This window comes from Hippocampus bargibanti, linkage group LG05, assembly GCF_051943395.1.
Source record: "Hippocampus bargibanti isolate YZ-2025 linkage group LG05, ASM5194339v1, whole genome shotgun sequence".
Lineage (NCBI taxonomy): Eukaryota > Metazoa > Chordata > Actinopteri > Syngnathiformes > Syngnathidae > Hippocampus > Hippocampus bargibanti.
In genome coordinates, this window is record NC_142738.1 from 10,191,081 (window position 1) to 10,208,227 (window position 17,147).

Consider the following 17,147-nt stretch of genomic DNA (forward strand, 5'->3'; position numbering starts at 1 on the left):
TGTCGTGTGCTTCCGCCGAAGATCACTCCGCCAGCCGTGGTGGGTGTGTATTATGAAAATAGTGCTTATTATAAGGTTTAATTTTCATAAATTTGACGTTTGTAAGACGAAAAGTTTGTAAGATAAGGTGTTTGTAAGTTGAGGTCTCACTGTACAACGCTTTAACAACAGCTGAAGCTGCAACAAAGCACTTAACATGGACAGCTATCATATACAGGAAATGTGATGGAAGATATAATTTTCATAGGACTACAACCAGTGGTGGACAGTCAGAGCCTGCAAGGCCTTCTCTGCTAGCCTAAAAATATCTGAGTCACAGAATGATGTTAATTATATTTTGGCCATGAATTCTTAGTAACTCTTTCACTGCCAGTCGATGTGCAAAAATGTGTCCACTCCAGTGCCAGGGTTTTTGTCATTTTCACTCAAATTCAAGGACCCACACAATATTGAGATTTAGGACTACATATACATTCAATACAACATTAGAAACCTTAGTCTCTCTAATTTCATCAGGAAAAAAAGTTTATTTCGAGCTTACTTGTTCATAGTTATCTGCATTGAAAGTGGGGGCGGCTGTACAAAAGCTCAATGGAAGGGAAAAACATTGCCAGAGGTCTGACCAAAGCTTCAAACGCATCCCCCGGAAGAAAGAAACAAAACCCGAACGAATTCTGGAATGGCGCTCCACGTCATGCTTTTCAATTTCCGAATAAATTCGTGAATGGGTTAACTCATTCATTGCCATTTCCAAATTTATTCGGGAATTGAAAATATGACCTGGAACGCCATTCCCAAATTTGTCCGTTTTTTGGTTTTTCATGCAAGCGCTGGCCATGGCCTCTGGCAATGGTTTTTTTTCATTTCCACAAGAGGGCAGCATTTCCCTTTTTTACATGTTCGCGCTTTGTTCCAGCTTCAGCTGTTGCTAAAGCGCTGTGTAAACCAATATGTATGTATTGCATTGTATTTTGGACAGCCACCCTCATTTCAAGCTCATATAATTCCAGACCCATATAATTTAGGAATTAACTATTTAACAATGCAGGAAACTCTATAACGAAGTAAGCTCAAAATAAACTATTTTTTTCTGATTAAAGAAAAAAGTCTAACGTTTCTTACGCTGCATTTAATGTTTATGTAGTCCTAAAACTCAATATTCTGTAGGTCCTGGAATTTGAGTGACAATGATAAAAAACTTGGAACTGTGGTGTGTGTTTTCATATTAAAGCATTTAACCAATAACATTTCAGCCATTATTTGTTACCGAGGTCAGAAATCTATCTGGGCGCCTTCACGATCAGTTCTGTAGACCCCGGAGCATCAAATGTGTCGATCAAACCGTTGCTTTAACCAATCAGATTTCGAGTTGGCGACACCAAGGCCTTCTCGCAGGCCTTATTTGCTGGCTAACGCTACCCTCTAGTGGACTTGTAGTAAATCACACCACACTTTTTATATGAGTCGCAGTCCCAGCTATAGCTGCGGTAATTGTTGAATAGTCATAAAATAGTTATTACGGTTTGGATTGATTCAGACGTAGCATGACTGAAGGCCTAGGTGTGAAATGCACGGCTCGTCATTGAGTACAACGATCAAAATCACTTCCTTACCACAGTAGATGAGAAACAATAAATTAGCACCTATGGGTCTACCTGGAGTGAAATTCTCAAACACAATTGTATTAAAATTTTTGTTTTCATTTATTATCGATTTTTTTAAAATATGAAACCCATACAGTACTTGACTGTCTCCAACGGCCTGTTCCACAATGGTTGTAGAAGAAATTTGTGTCAGCAGATTTCTGCAAGAAAGCCTTTAATTTGAAAGGTTTCTGGGGGAAAATGAGTTTGGCACCCCTGATCTATCCGGTCCGGTTAATTACTCCGAAGTTTCACCTTTTAGGCGACTTTGAAAATGTGAACGTTTACAATAATCCATTTTTTTACTCTGCCTTTGAAGTGTGGAGCCAGCAGGTGGGGTCACTTTGGTCAGCTATAGTTCAACTCATTTACGAAATAATAACGGCTTCACTTTTACGACATTTAGATAAGAAACCTGAACGTTTTCATCATTGACATTGTTGCATGCAAATGTCCTGCTAATTTAAAGCCCCAGTGAGCAACGGTCGCCCCTAAAAAGGCTGCAAAATTATGTAACACACACAAACACGCACACACCCAATTCAAGTCACAGTGAAGATGACTGATGATATTTATCTTTCTGTTTATGTGCCAATGGTACATATTCATGAGGGATTCTATCACTGCTCTAAACTTTGGACGTATTTACACTCGCATCTAGCACGATGCGAAAATCTGAGAGGGACATTTCTATCATCATAATGGGCAAGGACAACAAAGCCAGACTTTACCTTGCCGATAACATCATTGCGGCTGAGTCTGTCCTTGTCCATGACGGTGATGATGATGGTGGTCTCCCTCAGCACATGGGCGGGAACGTCGAAGGGGAAGGACTCGTTGAAGACGGGATTGAGACAGCGCTTCATCGTCACTGTCTTCTTCTTCTCGACACGCCTGTCTTTGTGCATCAGCCACACCTTCACGTACGGATCTGCAAATTGGAAGCAATATGGAAGCACAGGCTGAGATCTGAGCTGCCGGTTTAGATAGTGGTGTGAGTGCTACCAAGGACAAAAGCATCCACAATGATGTTTTGTTTTTAATTTGGTCAGAGAAAATACCTCAGCTTACAAACTTAATTGGTTCCCAGAAAGTGTATGTAATGCAAAGTTTGCTTTTCGGTAATACAAATTAACCGAAGTTTTTCAACCTCTTCTGTTGCCTGAGACCGTAGCTTAGACAGCACGGAAATACCCTGAGCCACACACACCCTTAATAACTTCCTTGTTCTTAAGGATGGTATCAATGGTCGACTTGGTGTAATGCTACTGGGACGCTAAGTCACACAAACGCACACCTCGTTTTTCGATGATCTCCTTCTTCTACTCGACCGTAATTTTCTTTTGTGTCCTCTTCGTCTTAACACTATCCTGTGGTGGGGTCTTTTACGGTCCTATAATAGCCAAAGTACACCACTCGATAACAAACCACGTCCACACTCAAAGAAAGGGGGTGAGGAAAACTAGTCCGCCAGCCACTGTGGCGCTGTTTGACCATGTGGTTTGGTGTTCGTCCGCCGAAATGTAGTCCACCAGCCACCGTGGCGCTGCGTGGTTTGGTTCGTCCGCCAAAAACGAGTTCGTCAGCCAAGACTATATGCTCGCGAATTTAATGTTCGTGAGGCGAAAAATTCGTGAGCTAAAGCGTTTTTAAGCCGAGGTATCACTGTATACTGATTTTTGATTATTGTTCTTCTATCACTGGAGCTGGAGGTAGCAGAGCGGAAGATGTTGAGGTTTTCTTTGGGAGTGACCAGGTTGGATAGGATCAGGAACAAGTCCAATATGAGGGACAACTCATATTAGAGGCTTTGGAGAGAAAGTCAGAGAGGCCAGACTGAGATGGTTTGGACATGTCCAGAGGAGATCGGGAGAAGGATGTTGAGCCTTGAACTGCCAGGCAGGAGACCGAGAGGAAGACCGAAGAGGAGGTTTATGAATGTGGTCAAAGAGGACATGAAGGTAGCTGGTGTGAGAGAAGAGGATGCACAAAACCGGGATAGATGGAGGACATTGATTCACTGTGGCGACCCCTGAGGGGCAAAGCCGAAAGGAAAAGAAGAAGAAGTTCTTCTATCACTCATTTTGAATGCAAAATTATTATTTTTTGTTTGGCAACTATGATAGAGTAAAGCAGTGCTGTGAAAATTTTACCAAGGCATTGCTTCAAAGCACTTACTGAACATCTTCTCAGACAGCTCCAATCCAGTTCTATAATGGCCCCATGGAGGACATGGAGGCACAATGTACCGCACTGCTAACATCAATTACTGAGAGAAGTATACTGTAATTTCCGGACGACAAAGCACACCTGATTATTTGCCTCACTCAGTACATTTTTAAAGGAAAAAACATTTTGTACATACATAAACCGATGGAAGCACCGATCGCCACATGTGGGTTTGCAGAATGTCGCCCGATTGCAAAGACTACAGTGTTAGGTATGAAAAATTTGGTTCGGACCAAACAGGCAGACCAAAAGACTTTTGTGGGGTGAAAAAAAAATGACATAGGAGAGAAACTGCAAATAATAAGAAAAGTCTACCTGAGGTGCCTCCGATATCCATGGCTTTGAGATTACGGGCTTTGATTATGTTCACAGTGATGGTGTTGGCAGTGGGATTATAGCAGAGAGACACCAGCAAGTCCCCTCGTCTCCCCTGAGAAACACACACACACACACACACACACACACACACACACACACGCGCGCGCACACACACACACACACACACACACACACACACACACACACACACACACACACACACACACACACACACACACACACACACACACACACACACACACACACACACACACCGTGTATCATCTATCGGCTAATCTGCTCAGATAAGGGAATATCAAATTTCAGATTTCTCACTATGATGTAATCCACGATGACTGCTCTATTGAACTCATTCACTAATTTATTCGGGAATTGAAAATATGACATAGAGCACCATTCCCGAATTTGCTCAGGTTGTGTTTTTTCATGCTTGGATGCCGATTAAATGCTGGCCATGGCCTCTGTCAATGCTTTGTTCTTTTCAACTTCAGATGTTGTTAAAGCGCTATATAAACCAATATGTATGTGTTGCATTGTATTTTGGACAGCTGCCCTCATTTCAAGCTCATATAACTCCAGACCCATATAATTTACGAATGAACTCTTATTTTTTTCTGATTAAATAAGAGAGTATAAGGTTTCTAACGCTGTTTTGAGTGTTTATGTAGTCCTAAAACTCAATATTCTGTGGGTCCTGGAATTCTAGTGACAATGACAAACACCCTGGCATTGGAGGGGACACATTTTTGCACATTGTCTGGCAGTGAATGAGTTCATCAACACAGAGGTCCAACCGGTTTGTGAAGATAAAAATTGACTCGGTGGAAGGTGGATAACATTGGCACGTTAAGTGAAAAATGGCAACGGAAACACTGGAATGGAATGGTCATCATGCCTCCCCCCATTGACCCTCAGTGCCTGCCCCTCGCTCTCTTACACTGCCATCACTGCAGGGCTTGAGCTCCTTCCAAAAGGTCTTTATCTGACCCAACTCCACTTTGTTCAGCGGGATGGAGACCTCTCCAATGGGGTCATTCCTGCTGAAGCGGTCGTAGTCCAATACCTGAAGGTAAAGTGTGCGCTCTCTCACCTTCTCATATGGGAAACCTAAAACAAAGACAAAAGAAAATGAGACGCGCAATCTTATTTAGTTGGGGATGGTCTGCAAATCTTGCAAATTTCCCCATTGCGGGACGAATAAAGGTATTCTGATTCTGATTCTGATTCTGCTGGCTTTCAAATCAGTGGATTTTTAAAGGACAACCGACACCTCCAGACAAGTTGTGTCCATAAGTTGTAAAATTACTTCAAATGACTTCTACTGAGCGTATTTTACAAAGATTCCACCGCATATAGCTATATTTTACGTTTTAAGACCCGTGCTGAATATTCAGGAAGTCTTGTTTTTGAATTGGTGACGATTCCTGACATGATGTCACGTCAGGAACGCCCCTGACAGAGAAAGCTACACACAATGCATTTTGGGAAAACTCTGTGTTGATGACGAAATTAGAAGGAAAACACATAAATAATGCGATGGTGAATCGTTGTGTGTTGCACCAAGACTACTATTTGATACTAGTTGACACAAATTCCCAGCAGACAAATCAGCCCTTTTCCAATGGAGCTTGTGCGCCATCTTGTGCATTTTCTGGGAGCTACATTGGAGTCCTGACGCCTCAAAATGATCCGGAAGGACTTCTTTAATCGATTGCAAACATTTATGCTTTTCTCTTCAGAACTACTTGAATCATATTGATAACTGGATGAGTAACAAGAAAGCATCTTCTCCGAATCTGAAGCCATTGTTTTGATTCAAGAGCAAGGCAGGACGTCTTGGCGTGACGTCACGAACCTACTGAAACTCGCCATCCCAAGGTCATTTTGAAGTAGTTTTGGGAAACTTCAACTCATTTTTATCGGTGTTTTGCATTTGACTAAAAATATCAGCCTGTGTGTTTTGGGTATTTTAGATGCTATAAAACGTTTCTCTGATGTCAGTTAGGAAACAAAAAATGGTGTCGGTTGTCCTTTAAGTGACTTTTGTGTGATAATAATGAGGATCACGGCATTCTAGTGTCAAAAAAACATCTTCAACACACTCAGACAGTCCATTTTTTTCTTTTGATCAAATGATTGTGAATCAGGCAACGACTTGATCAGGCTGACGGGGACTTAAACTCAACACTGAATAAATCCCATTGCGAGCTGTGATAAATGTTGAGGAAAACAATCCACACCCTCAAACAGGAAGGTTTCATTCCAATGGGGGTTGAGGTTCTTCCTCTTGACCTTGGTCTCCAGCTTGTGCTTCTTGTCAGGCAGCAGATAGATTTTGACAAAGGGATCCGAAGTGCCGGAGAAGTCCTTGGCCGGGAGCTCCTGACCCCTGAGAAGTTTGACTGTCAGGGTTGTGTTCTGGAAGCTGTAGCCTATACTGAACTGGATCCGACCCAGCTTCTCACTAATTGGCCCCTCGCCGTCGTCGTCCTCTGAACCCGGAGATAGCTGGAAGGACCACAAAGTGCAGTCAAATTTAAAAAACAACACATGCAGCAATTGCGTGAAAATTCCAAACATTTTATTAGTTCATGATCTGATCAAAGTGGAATAATATGACTCCTAAAAATGTTTTTTTGAGAAATTTCCACAGCTCGCTGTGGAAATCTTCATGTTGTCTTACGTCTTCAAAACTGGTTTCCTTGATGAGCTCGGCAAACATTAAAGAGATCACACAGAGCCAGGTTGGATGAGTAAGGAAGCGTCAGATGCTCAAAGCATTGCGAGCGGGCGCGTGGTCAGGGTAACGTACGTACGTTGAACAGAAATAAAGCCGCTTTGCAGATACAGTATGCTCGTTCAAATCTTTTGCCAACCAACTCCTGGAACTTTTCTGACACAACGAATATACGCTTTTGAAAGAGAGTGAGGTGCATTTATATCAACCGTTTGTTGTATAAATTGGATTGGATGAATCTTTACTCATCTCGCATTGAATAAATTTACATTTCACAGCAGCAAAGTAGTGAAAGTAAGAGGAAATTAAAGGAAGAAAAAAAATACAGGATGTAACTGGCGGCAATATTGTCATTGGTTGCCATGACAACAAAAATCTAATTTATTTGGTCTTGCGTCTGTGTAAGCTCTCAGTCGTATAGGAGTGGTCCATCGATGAAAAGGTTTCTTCAGCCGTCATCTGTACATCTTTGAAGGTGTCGGACGTTTCGCTTCTTATCCAAGAAACTTCGTCAGCAAACTAAAGTCTTACTGGTAGTTTAGGCCCTATATATATATATATATATATATATATATATATATATCTACTGTCCAGACATGGTGGTGCCGGACTCTGCTATGTTAGGTCCCTGCTCTCAGGTTGGGGGGGGAGCAGAGGACTACTCCCTGCAGCTCCACTGTTTGTTCCTATTGTTCTAACTAACGACTGGCCTGATTGCCCCACTTCCACCGGTATCACCTCACCAGTATTACTAATCCTATGTTGCCTAAGCAGGCTATTGTATGAACGATCCAAATTGAACCTCACCCCACCATATCGGTTTAATGAAGGATTTAGTTGTTTTATGAAAATAGCTTCTTTTACTCCCCTTTCAAACCATCTATATTCTTTACAATTTTCATTCTTACCATGTATTGAATAAACTACATTACCTTGATTTTCATTTGGCAGCCTATCTTTTGGATGCACTCATTTTTTGCCTTAAAGTGTTTATCGGTTTGAAATAAGTAGGAATTTTATGTTGCCAAAGGACTCTTTGTAGTTTTTCAGAAACTCCTGCAATGGAAGGTACTGCTACTCCTCTCCTTTTTGTATCTTCAGAATTTTTGGTTTCACTCCCTATTCTTTCTTTCTGACATTTGTTTAATGACCACTGAGGTCTGGACAGTAGGGATATATACATATATATGGCCTAAACTACCAGAAAGACTTTAGTTTGCTGACGAAGTAATTCGGTCTTGTTTTGTAAAAGTGTTTCACGTTTCTACGTGAAGCTTCAAATTTGTGTTTTTGTTAAAATTCTCCTCAATACTTGATTTGGAATATTTTTTCATGGATCACTTCCGGTTTCGTGTTACGTGTTTCGACGTGCGAGAGAAATCGCTAGAGAGAGAGAGAGAGAGAGAGAGAGACAGACAGACAGACAGACAGACAGACAGAATGAGAGAAATTGCGAGAGAAATCGGCGGAGAAAGAGAACGATATAGTCTACGTCATTAAAATTTGTCCACTTTCAATTTACAAGATGCACATGGTACGTTATTACTTTGCTTATTTGCTGTATGTCCTGTCAAACATATTGTAGTGATGTTGATTGTTGTTTTAAAAGGCAGCAACTCCCGCGGCGCCATCTTGAAGTTAAAACAACAACAAAAAAACTAAGCAACAAATAATGTGACACGACACAAAAGACACAGACAGTCATTCGATCTTAAGCACTTTCGGCACCCTCTTTGTTGCATGTTTTAGATGAAAGATAAAAGGATCAAAGCGTCCTTTTCACCAGTGGATCAGGGACGTCATGGTGAAATAAGCACGTCTGCTATGAGCTAACTGTTGACAGCCAACACAAAGCTATAGCATCCACTGACGAAAATAGGTTGTCTCCCATCTATTGTCCCACGTAAATCCGCTTCAATTCCAAGCCGCGACAGTTCCACATTCGAATCGGCGCTCTGTGGTAACGCTCATTTCGTGTATATGCCGGGAGAATTGGTCTTACCATCACCATGTCTCCAGTGAGGGAGTTAGCCAGGTCAGTAACTGAGGAATGGCCGTCAGCATCGGGCGGTTGGCCTTTGGGACTGTTGGCTGGCTTGTTTCCCCTGAGAAGAACAAACACACATTAACCAACAAAACCACACAAACTCATCTCTAGAGAAAGAGAGAATGTCTGAGTCCAACCTCCACCTGTTTGGCACATGAAAACTACCGATTACAAACATCCAATTGAAATCCAAATTTGTGTTTGGGATAGATGTCATATTAAAGGGAAATTGTGCTTTTTGCTTGATTTCTTTGAGAACAGCCAAATCAGATCTGCCCCAAAAAAATCCACAGATAAACAACGAGTGCTACAACGGAGGATGTTTGATGTGTGGCGATGCATTTGATGCGACTTGGAATCGAAAATGTGCATATGTCCGCTGTGGCAAAGATCCATCCCTCCAATGAGAAAGTTACCGCCGACAAGTCAATGAATACTCGATTGAAAAAAAAAATAACTACACAAATTTAACCACTACAATTATATTTGTCGAAACCAATTCGGTGGCCATGATTTCCCTGGGAGGACATGGATAAGACACATACATATAAAATAACACATAGAAGCAACAAGACATGAAAAAAAACACACAGACACACACAGGACAAACATGTATAGCAACACAGAGAACACTTGACATTTAACACGACGTTAAATGGACGTTTTGTATCGTGTGCTTGATTCATCCCAAAATTAAATCTTCTCTTCAATTGAAAAAAACAAAACAAAAACACAGCTTTGATATGGCTGAGTTTTACTGTAAATATAAATCCATTGCAACACCTGCTTCTTGGGATCAGGATTGTATAAAAACATTAAAGGTGGAATAAACACTGTGGTTGAAAACACTTCTGAGTTCATACAACAACATGAGAAGAATGTAAACGGAATATAAACAGCAAACAAAGGCAATATAATTGCACAAGAGAAGTTGAAATGAAATTAAAGAGCACGTCATACAATATGAATGTCCAAATATTCCTGACCAATAAAAAAAGGGACACTTTAGAAAACAGCCCTCCATACACGACCAGGCTAAACACTGAAAGGCTTTTAGGCAAATAAATGAACAAATAAAAAAGAGAGAAGAACCCGCTGAGAAAAGTGAGGAAGACAAATCAAATGAGAGGATGCAGAAAGTTGAAGACAGAAATCATAAAGATAAAGTCCGACGAGGAATGGAAGAAAGAGAAAAGCAAGTAGGAAATTATTTTTATCTGTATAAGAAGAGATAGCAAAGTATTAATAGCATGAACAGTGAGGTTACCAAAAAAAAGCAAAAAAAAAAAAAAACAAAGTGAGATTGTTACAAACACCACATTAGATAAAGGGAAAAAGGAGAGCTGCAAGAAAAGATGAAGGAAGGAAGGAAGAAAGGAAGGAAGGAAAGCCTGGAAACACAAAGAGAGGCTTAGTTTGGTCAGTCTGATAAGTATCAATGAAGAACAAAATAAAGAACTGTGCGCACATAATCGAACAGTGGACAAACATGCTGAAGGGAGTGAATGATGACAAAACAAAAAGAAATAAAATTATATTGATCATCACCAGAAAGGAAAATATGAAACATCATAGTGTGATTAATATGAAAGGGAAATACTGTTAAGTGGTCAAAAAAGTCAGATGTGAGTCAAAAAAGGGGGAAATGCACATTTAGAGTGTCACAAAAGAGGGTGTTACTTGAAATGAGGTCATGTCAACCTGAAATGGAGTCGGATTTCCCAACTATTTAGCAACACTCTAAAAGTGACGACTGGGATCACAAAGGGCCAAAGCACAAACTGGCATTGGCTACGTGTGCATATTTGACATATGCAAGTAGGTGTCACTCCAAAGAGAGTGAAGACAATGCCTTGGACAGGCCGGAAGGAAACAACAAGTCTGTCTGTCTGGCCAGCATCTGTCAACTTGTTTTTTTTTTCTTTCATTTATTAAATTGAAAATCTTCTTCGACCCAATTTGGAGAGATTAAATGTGTTCATGTGTATTATTTCATTTTTTGCAGACACAAGGACAGAACTGGAGAAAATATACTGACAAAAAGACAGACAGAAAAAGCCAGCAAACGAGACAAGCACAAAATCACACTCAATTTGACCAGAAATGGGGGTCAAGGGATTTGAGGTGAGGGTGGGGGTAGGGTGTTAACCAATTCCAGGAGTTAGGTGAGTCGTCATCGATTGACCGTTGATTGTATTAGTTGCCACTTATTTTCTATTCAATCGATGAAAAGGTTTCTTCAGTCATCATCTGTACTTCTTTGAAGGTGTTGGACGTTTCGCTCCTCAATCCTAAAAGCTTCGTCAGTGGACTATTTTCTATTTCTTCTTCTTTTTATACACTGCAGGCAAGAGGTTAACTCATTCACTGCCTGATCATGTGCAAAACTGTGTCCATTCCAGTTCCAGGGTTTTTGTCATTGTCACTCGACCCATAGAATATTGAGTTTTAGGACTACATAAACATTCAATGCAGAGAAACCTTAGACTTTCTTCTTTCGTCAGTCAAAAAGATATAATTCCTAAATGATATGACTCTGGAGTTATCTGAGCTTGAAATGGGGGCAGATGTACAAAATACAGTATAATATATATTGGTTTATATAGCACTTTAACAACAGCTGAAGGTGGAACAAAGGTGGAAAAAAGGGAAATGCTATCCCCTTGTGGAAAAGAAAAAACACTGCCAGAGGTCTGACCAGTGCTTTATCGGCACCCATTTTTTTTCTCCACTCTTTCATTTAGAACTGCTTCATGTCACAAAGAGGGTACAGCAAGTGCTGAAGAATGAATGACTCTCTGTGTCTTTGTGTTGTCATATTGTCTTTATATTTTCTTCTTTTGACTTCAAGATGGCGCGGCGAGAGTGGCTGCATTTCCAGCAGCTCCTGTATTTGGGTTTTCTACTTCTTTCTTTCCTTCCTTCTTCCTTTCATAACTTTGCTGCTGTGAAATGTAAATGTCTCCACTGCGAAACGAATAAAGGCAAATCCAATCCAAGCATAAAAAAACAAAACCCGAACAAATTCTGGAAGCGCGCTCTACGTCATATTTTCAATTCCAGAATAAATTTTGGGATGGCAGTGAATGAGTTAAAGGCAATCCAAACTGGCATCTCTGGCTTTAAATCAAAATCTGAGCCTGAGATGAAGGAGCTCTAAAGCCGATGTTTAGGATTTAAAGTGTCGCAAGGCCCTTCCCTCTCCTCTTCATTCACCTGCTAAGTATCGATGGGGGGGCAACATCCTCAATTATTCATTTGCATTCATGCACCGCTCAGGGGCTTCATTGCCTTTTTTCAGGTAGGAGCTCGTGCAACCAGGGCAATAGCTTTCCCCATCACGCCGCTCGACGGCGCCTCAGGTGGTCCTCTGCTCTAATGCTGCCGCCTGCTTCTTTTTGCAAAGTGGCTTGGACAGCACTTTCGGAGCAAGAAATACTTCTTCTGTCCTCCAGGTTTTCAAGTGGTTCGTGAATTCCAATGAGGGTTGGATTTTAGGCTGATCTCCCCCCCCCCTCTATGAATCAACGTATTACGGCGCAAATGGCGTTTGGATCTGAATCCGCAGGGGAGGCTGAATGGAGATGATGCGTTCAAGTCCCGCAGTGTCTTACAGTAGCCAGCAGACGGCAGAGTCGACTCGGGTTGAGATCACAGTTCCCCCTGCAGCTCCGAAAGTGGGCTGTTGGCATAGCAACGTCTTCTCCGAAACACAGATAATACATAGTGGGATGGTGGGGGTGCGCGAGAGGCAGTTGGGAGTGGGCACCTTGGGTGGGGAGAAGGGGTCAGGTGTGTGGGTAAGAGGGGTGCGGCAAACAGGCAAACACAAACGAGAACAAAGAGTTTTAGGATATATGACAGGTACGGGTGAGAGCCTCGCAGAGACACGCACACACACACGCACACACACACACGCATTCACACAAACACACATGTGGAGGCAGGCGGGGCCACTGTAGGTTTCACCGTCCTGTGATACTATCCTGTTTTGTTACCTGACCGAGGGCCAGCAGTTCGAAGAAAGGGTTGGGGGGAAGGGGGGGGGAGTCACTCCACTTCGAGGCTGGAGAGAGACGCGAGAAACAAAGCCCAACCCAGTCCCCTTTGGTTTCCCCCCCTCCAAGACAAACTTAACTCATTCGCTGCCAGACGTGCAAAAATGTGTCTCCTCCAGTGCCAGGGTTTTTGTCATTTTCACTCAAATTCCAGAACCCACAGAATATTGAGTTTTAGAACTACATAAACATTCAATGCAGCCTAAGAAACCTTAGTCTCTCTTCTTTCATCAGAAGTAAATAGTTAATTCCCAAGTTATCTGGGTCTGGTGTTATCTGAGGTTGAAATGGGGGCGGCTGTACAAAATACATACATATACTGTAGATTTATTTTAGCGCTTTAACAACAGCTGAAGATGGAACAAAGCAATAACATGGAAAAAAGGGGAATGCTACTCCCTTGTGGAAAAGAAAAAAAAAACATTGCCAGAGGTCTGACCAGCGCTTTATCTGAACCCAAAAAATTCAAATCAAACCAAAACAAATTTGGAAATGGAGCTCTACATCATATTTTCAAATTATTGGATGGCAGTGAATGAGTTAAACACGCTTGGGACTGTGGGATGAGGTTTTTTAATCTCAGTGCTACGCCAACCCAGATGTGCATTAGCAATGTTCGCTAGTTTTCCCTGTTTGCCTTAACGCCCCCCTCCAATCCAAAACTCGGATGCGTTCATTGTTAACTAACCGGCGACTGTGTGTCAAGGCCGGAAACGTAACTTCAATAACGTCTGCTGAAATCCAATTTGAAAAAGAGGCAACATGGGAGGCTCTGAATGAATGTCACCCCCCGCTTGTCCGCCTCATTCACAAAGAATGATGTTATTTATCAATTTGACTTCTGCCGCTGTGGCGAATAGGATCCGATTGTCCAATGCTAACCAACCAGACATTCAATGGTCATGTTTTGGTTTGCGACCACCAGGTGGCATAGTCGTTTAAGGACAACCGATGCCGGACAAGGGACAAGTTGTGTCCATAATTTGTAAAATCACTTCAAATGACTTCGACTGAGCGTATTTTACCAAGATTCCACCGCATATAGCTATATTTTACGTTTTAAAACTCGCGCTGATTATTCAGGAAGCCTTGTTTTTGAGTTGGTGACGATTGCTGACGTGACATCACGTCAGGAACGCCCCTGACCGAGAAAGCGACACACAATGCATTTTGGGTACTTTGTTTGGTTTGAAAACTTCGTGTTGATAGCGAAATTAGAAGGAAAACACATCAATAATGCAATGGTGAATCATTATGTTGCACCAAGACTACTATTTGATACTCGTTGACACAAAGCAAACAGCAGACAAATCCGCCCATTTCCAACGGAGCTTGGGCGCCATCTTGTGAATTTTCTGGGACGCTACATTGGTGTCCTGACGGCTCGTATTGATACGGAAGGACATCTTTAATCGATTGCAAACATTTATGCTTTCCTCTTCAGAACTATTTGTATCATAGTCATAAGTGGATGAGTAACAAGAAAGCATCTTCTCCGAATCTGAAGCCATTGTTTTGATTCTAGAGTAAGGCAAGACGTCCTGGCGTGATGTCACGAAGAAGGGGGCGGGACCTTCTGAAACTCGCCATCTCCGTGGTCATTTTGAATTAGTTTTGGGACACCTTAACTCATTTTTATTGGTGTTTTGCATTTGACTAAAAATATCAGCCTGTGTGTTTTGGGTATTTTAGATGATCAATGTCAATTAAAAGGACCCCCGGCACAAGCATTCAACATTGGGTAATTGTGTGTTTTACCCTGTCAGGTTTGCTTCGTCTTGTCATGGTTTTATTTGCTACTTTGGACCTTTTTGTTCTGATGACTTTGTTGTTTGAGATTGTGTTCGTGCTGACATTATTTAATACAATTTGTCAACTACACCCTGCTCCTCCCTCCTGACTGTTTTTGGGGGTCCACCACTACCACCACTCCCACCTTACAAATCGCGACATCAATAACAATCCAGCGCCTTTCAATATTGTCTATAATTTGTCTCTCTGCTACTTTTTTTTTTAAAGGTTCACTAAAATTGCAATCACGCAATCGACTAAATGTTTGGAATGCAGATTGAAATGGAAGATTTGACACTGAGGTGGAGACAGCGGCAAATGAGCCACCTGCTCTGGGGCACAACAGGGTTGAATCACATCTTACAGCTCCTAATTGCTTGCCTCCCCGTAAGTTTGAGGAGCGTGTATACCAGGCTCATACCTCCTACCAGGCCTATCATAACAGCCCCCCCCATCCCGCACCCCAATTGCTGTGTGAATATAAGAAAGCAAACCATCAATTTGCAAGTCTTTTTCAAGTTTGCCTTCATTTGATACGTGTGTTAATGCTCGGAAGCGCATTCCCTGGAGATGGGAACGCCAGTCGCAGTGATAGGAAGGATCAGGGGGGGGGGGCAACATAATCAGCACGCCTGGAGAGAGAACTGATTCGTTAGGCCTGAAGAGCCCCTGTGATAGGAGGCATACGGTATCAGGGTGGTCTAATCCAGTGATTGTCAAAGTACCTTGACGGTACAAGTGCTCACTTTAGTCCAGGGATGGGGGACATTTTTTTTCTGTTTTAAATAAACATGTTTGCTTTAACATCATGAAGTTAAAAATATGTATATGGGTTTATTTTTCACTAAGTTTGGTGAATGCGCATGTGAATTGGTACCGTATGAGATATTGTGGGACAATTTGAAATCTTGGTTCGAACTTTAGCAAGCATTTTTAGCACTTGACATGCTTGATTTGCTTTCACGGGCCGAATAAAATGATGTGGCAGGCCAGATTTGGCCCCCGGGTCTTAACTTTGACACAGGTAGTTTACAATGTTAAGAACCACTGCTTTAAGGGAATAAAATTCATTCCTCATTTTTTAATGGAAGCTTTTATGATACTGTATTTTCATCTTTTTCACGATGGTGGTAGTCACAGAGTCGAGGCAGTGTCTTAAACTCATGACAAAAAGTTAGCTGACACTAGGGCAGACAACTCTGAAAAGTTGCCTGCCCCATTTTTCACAACTTGAAACACAATAAGCTCCTCTATTTTGTTGTTATACTTTCATTCCTTTCATTACTTTGCTGTTGTGAAATGTAAATTTCTCCACTGCGAGACTAATAAAGGCAAATCCCATCCAATCCAATAAGATGACTAATCGCAAAAAAAAAAAAAAATATTGTTGCAAAGTAGAAAGGATTTTTTTAATTAAGGAAGGACCTACCACAAATGCTCCCTTGCTTAATTTATGGTAAATATCCCTTGCTGAAGATTTTGCTCCAGTTGTCGTTTGTCGTCATTGTGCACAATGCAATGTTTGCATTGTGTTGTCTGCTAAAAGCCACGTGGACTTGGCACGGCAGCCAATCAGAAGCCTGTTTCGCGCTTCGGACTATACGTGACTGTAAAGTGTACTTGAAAGTTTTGAAAGGCGCTTAGAAAGAGGTTGATTGAATCAATTCACGTGACCTGCTTATATTAACTCATTCACTGCCATTCACAAATTTATTCGGGGATTAAAAATATGACGTAGAGCGCGATTCCTGAATTTGTTCGGGTTTTGTTTCGTCTTTTTGTGTTGATAAAGCGCTGGCCGTGGCCTCTGGCAATGTTTTTTCAATTTCACAAAGGGGGCAGCATTTCCCCTTTTCCATGTTAACGCTTTGTTACAGCTTTAGCTGTTGTTAAAGTGCTATATAAAACAATATGTATGTATTAAATTGTATTTTGGACAGCCACCCTCATTTCAAGCTCATATAACTCCAGACCCATCTAAATTAGGTGTTAACTCTTTTCTTCTGATGAAAGAAGAAAGTCTACGGTGTCTAACGCTATATTGAATGTTTATGTAGTCCAGAAACTCAATATTCTGTGGGTCCTGGAATTCGAGTGACAATGACAAAAACCCTGGGACTGGAGTGGACACATTTTTGCACATCGTCTGACAGTGAATGAGTTAAATGTAGAAAGATTTATTCTAAAACTTTGACAATAACTGTCAACATCTCATTTTGTCTTGTTTGATTTTACTGTTCATGTCCAAACAGTCAAGCCTTTTATTTGACTACCAAGTGGCCTCATCTCTGGTCAGACTTTTG

The 17,147-nt window shown here is 41.5% G+C and overlaps 1 protein-coding gene across 4 annotated transcripts in view; it reads right to left on the reverse strand.

The window, feature by feature from the left end:
* Positions 1–17,147, reverse strand: part of syt7a (synaptotagmin VIIa) — a 135,066-nt gene that overhangs the window by 15,614 nt on the left and 102,305 nt on the right. For all 4 annotated transcript variants that reach the window (XM_088996361.1, XM_088996364.1, XM_088996365.1 and 1 more), the window contains 5 exons: positions 8,951–9,053; positions 6,452–6,719; positions 5,149–5,318; positions 4,188–4,302; positions 2,375–2,574 (listed from right to left, as the gene is read on the reverse strand). In XM_088996361.1, the coding sequence (XP_088852487.1) occupies positions 2,375–2,574; positions 4,188–4,302; positions 5,149–5,318; positions 6,452–6,719; positions 8,951–9,053 (856 nt within the window). The remainder of the gene's footprint in view (positions 1–2,374; positions 2,575–4,187; positions 4,303–5,148; positions 5,319–6,451; positions 6,720–8,950; positions 9,054–17,147) is intronic.